The sequence below is a fragment of the Ischnura elegans genome, chromosome 3 (assembly GCF_921293095.1).
Source record: "Ischnura elegans chromosome 3, ioIscEleg1.1, whole genome shotgun sequence".
NCBI classification, from domain to species: domain Eukaryota; kingdom Metazoa; phylum Arthropoda; class Insecta; order Odonata; family Coenagrionidae; genus Ischnura; species Ischnura elegans.
In genome coordinates this window covers 119,185,194-119,195,015 of record NC_060248.1, presented here as the reverse complement: position 1 = coordinate 119,195,015, position 9,822 = coordinate 119,185,194, and the positions used below count along the sequence as shown (strand labels likewise).

At 38.1% G+C, this 9,822-nt stretch overlaps 1 protein-coding gene across 1 annotated transcript; it reads right to left on the bottom strand.

Moving 5' to 3' along the window:
* Positions 1-1,157: 1,157 nt before the first annotated feature.
* On the bottom strand, positions 1,158-8,511 carry LOC124156445 (WAP four-disulfide core domain protein 2-like). The gene is made up of 4 exons (XM_046531002.1): positions 8,372-8,511; positions 6,245-6,319; positions 3,258-3,416; positions 1,158-1,591 (listed from the first exon to the last, which is right to left on the bottom strand). The coding sequence occupies exons 1-4, from the start codon at positions 8,373-8,375 to the stop codon at positions 1,452-1,454; spliced, it is 378 nt and encodes a 125-aa protein (XP_046386958.1). The 5' UTR covers positions 8,376-8,511; the 3' UTR covers positions 1,158-1,451.
* Positions 8,512-9,822: the final 1,311 nt, after the last annotated feature.

Genomic DNA, 9,822 nt, shown 5'->3' with positions numbered 1-9,822 from the left:
TTACTGAGACGAGGCTTACTCATCCGACGGAAGCGAAACAAACTTCGATGTAAAGTATTCTTCTTGAAATATGTTCTCCTTCTTTCGGGGTATACAAACCTCCGCCTCACAATATTGCGACGTCGTGAAGCCTCTACGAATAATAGGCGGTTGCGAAGCGCCTCATCATTGATGGAATTGAAACTGGATACTAATATAATTAAACCTGAAAATTTGACAACACGACCAGCTTCACACTTAACTGGAGTATGAAATTATTTGCCCTCTGACAATCGCTTAAACTTCCCCAAATATGAAGTTTAGAATCAAACTCTTCAAAAAAGAATTACTTTGTGAAATGACGGATAAAATTCCTGATGAGCACATTTACCTACGCCCGGGTAGACATCATATTTTCCCGATCAAACTCTCAACAAAAGTAAACTTGCCGACTGCATACTATCGACCCAAAGATACAGCCATTTCTTTTTTTTAGTTTCATTGTTAATACAACGGTTAAACCACAGCGATACTTCAAATGGCCAACCAAAATAAGAACGACCAATAAGTTTAAATGATTTAAAAACTACATTCCTAATTTAATATTCGTCGTAACAATTTTTAGGTAGTGATAAACATCCCTATGCTCCCTATGCTCAATAAGAGAAAACTCAATGGTATTTGACGGCTAATTATACAATCGGTAATTGAAATTCAACTTACCTGCAGATATTTTGGTTGACAAATTTGAGTCCTGCTCGGAAATATATTTCAAACAGCTTCGTTCAGAATGGCAAGCTTGAAGATCAAAGTTTATATCAATGAAAAGAAATTCATAATAATTTGAATGAATATTAAAAAACAAGCCACCAAAAAGAAGGGAATCCGGCATATTCCAATGACTGATAGACCCAATAGATACGCTGAATTTTTAACCCGAGCTACCTTTAGACCATTAAGAATGGCCTATGGATTGCAAAATTATCCACATTATTTCTGCTGACATGTGATAGAAGTGCACCAAGATTTGGAAAAATGTTCAGAACCAAATATCAATGATGTAGCGGTCTTTTCGGAGACTTGGGATAAAATCTTAAACACGCTGAAATTTGATACACACCATGTCCATGGTAAATGTACAAGCGAACAGTATCGCTGACAGGTAAAAATTCAAAGCATTAAATGCCCATACTCTTTATTTGACAAGTCATCGACACTATTTAATGATGAGCATATGATAAAATAGAGTTCAAAATAAGAATGAAGCACCGAAATATCAGCGTTAAAACAAAAAAAAACTGCGATGGGTTCGAAAGTTTCAAAGCATTGCGCTGTGGAGAACAATCACTCGAAATATCAACACTTCTTCAATGGTCTTCGGAAGAATCAAGACTCCATGACCGAGGAAGAGATTCTTTGACACCTACAACCTGCTTTCTTTCTTTGATCGAGAGACCAGGTCTCTGGCGAAATTACTCTGGTTTCTGGCAGGTGAGGGCCCCACAACGGTTCTTGCAGCACTTAAATCGTCCCCTGCAGTCAGCGTCCGCAGAGCACATGTGCGAGCAGATCCATGGCCCTTTTGGTTCAGCGGGACAGCTTCCCTTCTTCACTGTAATTGTAAAAATAATAGTATCAATAGTGCACCAAAGAAAATAATTGAAAATCACGTTTCGAAGGTTTTTAACTGACGTCAACTTCAAGCGTTCATCACGTTTTGGAACAGGCTTTAGACTATGGCTTACAATTAGCCCTCAGCCAGGAAGAGAGCCAGATATTACGTCATCTTCGCACGTCTTCAGCAAAGCTCCAACACTTATAAATAATTCATCCTTACTTTAGTGCATTTATACTTAAATAAATATTATGGCACAGGACGAGAACAGATGTTTGTAATTCAAAAGGTAGTTAGAGCGCATCGGTAAAAGTAACAAGAATTTGATCACATTTTCGCTTACGGCGCACTATCAATGATCCAAAGAAAAAGGAATTCACATGTGCCGTTTTTTGGGATATTTAACGGTAAAATTAGGGTAATTTAACTTGGGCCCTAATGGGAAAAACATCGTTTTTTCGAGATGGCGATTCTATTTGTTACAATATGTTGTTGAGACGGTGCTCATTAGAAGCAAACTTTTGTGATAGATCTCAATATGTACAGAGAAGTATAAGTACGTGATAAAATAAGAAAGGTATTTACGAAAATCTGCCTGAAAATGGCATGATGGCCGCCGGCGCACCGTGTGCTCTGGTTACTCACTGGTACCAACATCGCAAAACGAAAATCACAACACCGACTTCGCCTAAATTACGTAAGCATATTTAGTTCCCCGGCTTTTACATAAGTCTTACATATCTTTTGTTTATAAATTAATATATTTATTTCGGATTTATCACTTAGATTGCGAATATTTAGCCAAGGTGTGTCGTCATAAGTTCAGTGTGCAAAGGTTGAACGCAATGATGAAACTAGTCAATTTGACTACTGTAAATACCTTTTTAAAAATCGCTTTTGATGCTTGCATTGTGCTGATGTGTCAAAATGCACTCACATTTCATTTCTTATTATGTTTTATTTTGTGTACATTGTTTGGCGACTCTTTTGTGTGAATAATAGGTAGCCCAAGTAGATCAATTTACTTCAACCGATGCCGCTCTCACTACATTCATAATTTCCAAATGTCCTCAATGGCATAAACGCATTTCATTCGTAACATCAATGTGTAAAAGATTAGGGTTATAAAGAAGATATGCGGACAGTAACTTGCAAAGAGGCGGAAATAAACGGTTACGTTTTAATTTTTAAAATTTGGATAGCAGACTCTTTCATGCTAGTGTGCAGATTGTGGAACGGATCGGTCTACTAAACTTAAGAGTATAGTTAAATATGATTCAAAATTAGGAGAACAATCCTTGGTGAAGAGCGAAGGTTTTTACACGGGGCAGCAGAAATAATTAAAAACCTAACAGGCAACAGATCAGGAAAATTATGACTTTGGAGAACGCAACATCTGTAACAGCTATGGATTCATTAGTTTTAGTTCCAAGAAACCTCTCACTTGAGCTGAGAATACATTTCCACCTGGAGAGGTGGGCCAAAATACCATGTTTACTACACACTGTAATCTTAATTGAGGTTTACTAGGGTAAGCATGCATCGTCAGGAACAATTTACAATGAGTATCCTTGCCACAAAATGTAGGTTACAAGATTGCCACAAATCTTCGACACCGAAACAAATTCAATTAAAAACTCATGCGAAGACATTGACAACTCACCCGATGGAGCACCGATAAGCCTAGATACTGGCGCCATACAAGATGTCCCCCCGCATCCGGTGCTGCAGCACTTCTGCGAACCCAAGCACTGGAAATCACTGCTACAGGTAAATGCACAGATTCCGATTCCCGGACTTGGCGGGCAGGAGCCGGGCTTTTCTGAAAATGAAACATTGACGTCGTAAAGAGGTTTCCACGTGAGAAGATGGAATGGTGTTGACCCCAAGAGAGAATTTCATCAAGCAACCAAAAGTCTAGAGCGGCCGGAACAGCCATAAATTCGCCAATGAGTGGGGATCCTTGATTTTTGCTAATAAAAATGTTCGCGGCTTCACATAATTTTGCAATTTTTTACGAGATTTTTTTTTTGTATTTGCGGATTCATTTACGATTTTTTGCGATACGAGTTTGGATAGTGTTTAAACCTTACCACCACATTTAACCCTTAGACTGAGGGAAAGTTTTTAAACGTTTTGTTTTTCTGGGATGGCCGGGGAAAGTTAAGCCACGCCGGTGATCCATGCAAATAGGGAAAGAGCACTCTGGCTTTACCCGAGTAGCAATAAAAATTTTGAGAAACTGAAGAAGGTAGTAGAGCAGTGGTCAAACGTTTAAAAACGTTTTTCCGCAATAAGAGTACAAAACGTATGAAAACGTTCCTGCAGTTTAAGGGCTAACAAAAAACTGTAAGAAACGATAAGATCGCGAAAAATTCGCAATGGTAAAAACCCAGGAGGCCTCTCAATGAGGGTGTAGAGGAGCGACAATCAATCCCGAAGTCCGACAGTCCTGCAGCGAGAGAGGATTTTGAGGATATATTTTTTACCAATGTTAAAAAAAATTTTATTTCTTGCAGCCACCGATCGGCGGCAAAATGCGACTCTGGACGTGAGCGTCGGAGTAATTTATGGTCGATGCTGTTGCTGCGTTTAGTGGAGAAAATTGTGTTCCTCAATAGCTCTGAGGCGAATCACTAGGAAAAAGGGATGTTGAACCATTTAAACTTTCATTCAAACATTCATATGCGAGCAGAAAAAGAATAATGCGTACTCCCTCTATGGTAAATTGTTTCAATTGTATTCAACTAAGAATTTAAATTATTGCACAAAAGCCTTAATCTGCATTTCATGGATTTTCATGTGAATAGCGGTTGGGTTGGCAGTAAATGCAAGAGAACTGAGCGAATTCTCTGGGGAGAATAAAGCCTGAATCACACGATCATTTTTTGTCGTCGCGAAAGTGATCACTTTTCCCGTCGCGAAAAGCAATCGCTCTTGTGATCATTTTTCTGAATCACACGGTCACTCCCGCCGTCGCTTTTCGCATCATTTCCAATATCACAGCTCGTTGTCATAGTACCCACATCACGAAATTATATAGCGAGTTTGTTTATTTATGTCGTTCCCACAATTGTAAAACGTTGCGCCGCAATCGCTCCATAGGGGAATGCGTTCCGATTGGCTGATATGGGGTTTTAGTGACGGTTTTAGCGACGGAAAAAGCGACCGGACGAGTGATGAAAAATAGCGATGAGAATCCTCATCGCGATCGCGAAAAACAATTGCCGGCGACGATCATTTTGCGCAGTGATCGCGATAGTGATCACTTTCGCGACGAAAAAAAATGATCGTGTGATTCAGGCTTAAGCTGCCACCAAATGTCATTGCAATTACGAGGATATGAGTGTAACAATGGAGTGTTGGTAATCCCTCTATGGTAAATTGATTCAATTGTATTCAACTAAGAATTTAAATTATTGCACAAAAGCCTTAATCTGCATTATGTACGCACATCTAAACATCATACTAATCAATGTTATCTCAGCTAAATTAGGCATGGAAAGTCATGCACCACAACTGCACGGCTTATATCAGCAAATCCTTGGACAGTCTTGTTATTTAAGATAAAAGTGAACATGGAGGGCAAGGAGAATTATTCAAAACAGTACGCAAACCTCTTACGTTCAAATCTAATAGTTAATACAATGAGAAGAAAGAATATTACAGTATTTTTGGTTATATCAAAAGTCATCAACCAAATTTGAACCTGGAATCCATCGATTGATAGCCCAACGCTCTATCCACTATGTTTGGCTCCCTCATATCATGAAAATTGAGTGACATGTTCAGGTATTTCCTTAATTGCCAGGAAATGTGGTGAACCAGGGCAGGGGGCATGAGTTGCCTACCCTGCGTCCCTCGCATGCTTATCAGTGAGGAAGCGCATGTCCCGCTGCCTGGGCTCAAACCACCGGATCACGTTCTTTCATTCAACGCATACTAAAATTACAACTGAAATCCCCATTGAAAAATAACGGACCAGCACTTGGGGTGACGACAAAAACTCCCCAAAAGGCACGATCTTTCATATTTAAAATTGAATATCACAGCACAGTATCTCAGTCATAAAAGGAGCCTTTGTGAATATCGCATAGATTAGGTAATCGAAAGAGGCACCTCAGTTATGATAACTACAGTTCAAATGACTCTAATTTAAAAAATAATATGTGAAACTGTAATAACTGCGATATATAAAATCACGCTACAAAAATAGTCATATTTATATAATTTACGGCAATAATTTTCAATAAAATTTTACCACTGGCCAAGACCTATCTTATGAACAATTTAAACAGAGATAACATGTCTAATGGTGAAGCTGACTTCTCAATTAATTTTATGTCTAAGATTTTCCACCAATACCAGGTAAATAAATTAGATTTTCACATTTCTCTTGTCTTGACCTCTTTTAATTAATGAACAAAAATTCTTGGAGTATAGGTCATATAAATTGCCATGCGACGGAAGATCAACGCTACGTGCCCCCCCCCCCTAAATGAACCTTGTTTGGTACTATTTAATGGAGAAATTTAAAGAAACCGTATTCTCTTACTTAATTCAAGGGTCCATCGCATAGAAAGTTGAGTCAATAATTAAATTAGTTTGTCCATTTTTCAATAGTAAATTGCATTCCTCTCAAAATCTTACCACTTGGCTGTTGCCCAATAACGACTTCAGAGAGTAGTACCACGGCCACAGTTAGCAACAAAACGGCGTTACAACCTGAAAACATAGAGGAGAAAGTTAATGCTTATAGGAATAGTGAAGCAATTGGAGTTTCATTTGCAGTTAAAAAGGTCCGAACTTAAGTAAATCGTCAGTAGTGGACATTATGGACAATGAAAAAATTGAATAAAATATACATTGTCATGGCGTTACGAGATAACCTAAGTAATGGGAATAAATATTACTCGGAAATAAGGCAGTGAAAAATATTATTATACATAAGTGACTACCGAAAGAAGACACCCATTCCATGGAGAACATTTCGATATCTTATAAATAACTCGAATCAAGTTTTAAGCAAGGAGAAAAATCATTCATCACTCTCATGATTGAATTTATAGGTCTCAATAAGCATAAAAATGCCTAGACATATTTTCTTTCATTAACTGTGGTTCATTTGCTCCGCAATTTGTGAATTAGTGAAAGTAATTTTCTAAAATGAGTGCTCAATAGAAGTCATTCTCTGAAATTATAGCGGGTACTATTTACCTGAACCTTTAATCAAAGAATATTTCCACTAAGCGGAGAGTTTCAAATCATATTGGGCTTATGTGTGCTCTGAAAATAACGGGAACTATTTTTTTGTATTTCTCTTGACTTGGGAGAGTCCGATTTTCTATTTTTTATTATGTTGGCATACCTACATGTCCCAGACTTGCGATAAAATTTTCATCTGCATTCATTATTTACTTTGTGTGTAACAGCCGCTAAAGTTAGACATGTGTTTATGAGCTCCGTCATATCCCGCTCACATTTGATTGCATGTTCGCGAAGTTTTGGTCAAAACAAATACTTTAACGATCGCCCAACCTCCATATTTGTCAGATATGGCTCCGTGCGACTTTTTCCTTTTTCCAAAAATAAAGACAACCGTAACGGGCCGTCGTTTTATGAGCATATAAAAAATTAAAAGATATCGCTGATAGAGCTAATGCCTATCCCAAATATCGAGTTTGACAAATGTTCTGAGGATTGAAAGAAGTCTTGGGGCAACTGCACCATAATATTCAATGAGTGCTATTTTTAAGATGACAATATTAATGCAGACGAACAAAAATATTTAAAAAATCTGATATTCCCGTTATTTTCCTGACACACCTCGCATACAAATCCAGATAAGAGAGATTTTCACATAGTATGTAAAAACATTAAGTTTGAAGGATTCGTCCTAACTAATCCTTCCAAAATACCACGTGCAAAACTGCATGAAAATTTACCTAAATCGTTTTTATCATAAAATACTACGCATTACAACAATAATGCATTCAATTATTTTTGGCGGCATATTATGTATCTAGGTATCCGCTATCCAAGCCCACGAAATAATTATATTCGCATCCCAAATTAAATAGCGATTATATTTTTTGATACCCTGGGATAACGTTTATTTCAGTCATAATTATAGGAAGTACTAAAACTCATTATTTTATGAGTTAATAATTTATAAACCAGCCAAATTTAGACAAAAAAACTGAAACACATTTCCGGAAAAATTAAACTCAACTTATAAGACTGAAAAACACGAAAAAAAATCGATAAGTCCTTTTTCCGTATAGCAAAACTCAAAGAAAATTCCTTCAATCAATGACCCAGACTATAAAAATGCATCCCATGTAATGGAGAACATTGACTCATGACATCAAAAAGGCTTTAAGTTAGAATATAAAGGAATCAAATCCAGATATTGTCAATAATTATTTTTTTAGGTTACCCGTTAAATCGTAAACTCATTTAACGAGAAGCAACAGAATACTGGCAATGAAACAAAATTTCACACACATATCTCAATGAAAAACTATGGAGACCAACAGCATTCTTCTAGTAAAATGTCGGCATCAAATTAAAAATGAATTAAATAATTAATTTAGAAAAGGAAAAGAGATTAAGATAGAAAGCCGGAAATTAGCGTCAATTCCAAGAAAAGGCAGTTTCATAGGCAGGAGGAAAGAGATGTGATAAGAAAATCCTGGCACTTTTGTTGAAATTTCGCTCTTAGAGGAGACAAGAATTAAAATTCATTCCCACAATTACCGCTCATTGTTAACTCACCCATGATTTTCTTTGGAATGCACTGGATCCGCAGGTTTTAATCTCGGCGACTCAAGATGCGAACGCCGCGTACAGACTCAATAGAAGATTAGGAGAGCGGCGCCTGGCCTCTTGCTTGGGTCTGAATGGGCACTTCCTGCGATCCGAGCAAAGAAAGGATTTCGGAGAAGAGGAAAGGGGGGCCACTCTGACCACATCCTGAAGAAGGCACATGAGTTTCATAACATCCGACCCATTCCCCCGTTTCCGGGGCGCTGCAATTATACGGCGAGCACTTTTCCTCCGACTTTCAACCTCCCCCCTTTTCAACCGCATCGCGATCCTCGTGGATAAGTGAGGTCATTATTATATTGAAGGCTTACACAATCGTACAAGTATTATGCAAAACAAAGGAAAGGTTCCCTGACACCGCTCACCACCTTCTCGTAAGCGTAGTCCTATTGAGCAGAGATCTGATGCATAGGTGTAATAAGAGGACAAAAGGCGCAGATTCTGTTATTCAGCAGAAAAGATTTAAGACCGGCGTATAGAAAATATTGTGAATTAATTTTTACAAAAAATAAGCTTCACAGCTTTGAGACGTTTGTTGAAAAAAAAATGCGTGGACTAGGCGTCATCCAACATTTTTCTGCATAAATAACAGCGAACTACCGCGGTCATTGTAATGGAATAGATTTAAATTGATTCTTGGTCGCATCGATATCTTTTCTGAGTTTAATTCTCCGTTCTATATTGTATCCTTGTTATTTTTGTTCCCTGTTGCCTCATTCTAAGATTCACGGCTTAAATTTCTCTTTCTCCCCTCCCCCAAGCCACTGCTAAAGCCCCGATGACGTCATCTGTGCCGAAACATCGCACGACGAAGTAGCCTACCAATGAGCTAACTCATTTAATTGTATACAGTTGATATATTACGACAATAAGGAGTAATACGCAGGTAAGATTATATGAATCTCGACATCTTACTTAAGCAGCGCCCGCTCCATATATTGGTTGTGTTACAGGTGCGTTCCCCTCCTCGTTCCCTCGCTCCGTACATTGGTTGTCCTGATGGTGGTAAATTTGCCTATCAGGGACTTGGTCCAACTTTTCATAAGGTAATTCTGTTTGAAGAATTTGATTATAAATTTCATGTCTCGTCAATGTTAAAAAGGTTAATGGAAGGTAAAGAATTTACAGCCCCTGTTAAATGTGAGGCAGGACGTTTAATAAGATTTACTGGTTTAATCACTTTTGTTTTGAACTTCAACACAATAGATGATGAGGCGCTTCGGAATTGGCTTCAATTCGTATATGCGGAGACGCCGTTATGGGAACAGGAAGTTTGCCTTATTCCGAAGAAGGAAAAGAGTAACCGATTTGTGAGGCGGAGGCGATTACGTTATCATCGTCTGATGAAGAGGAGACGATTAATTCGCAATACATGCACTGTTGACCCTACTCTCTGTCAC

What these genes read in the sequence shown, in the direction of transcription:
- LOC124156445 (XM_046531002.1), bottom strand. An exon ending in TATTGGGCAACAGCCAAGTG is followed by an intron (nt 3,417 to 6,244) that starts GTAAGATTTTGA and finishes TTTCATTTTCAG; the next exon opens with AAAAGCCCGGCTCCTGCCCG. An exon ending in GCTTATCGGTGCTCCATCGG is followed by an intron (nt 1,592 to 3,257) that starts GTGAGTTGTCAA and finishes TTACAATTACAG; the next exon opens with TGAAGAAGGGAAGCTGTCCC.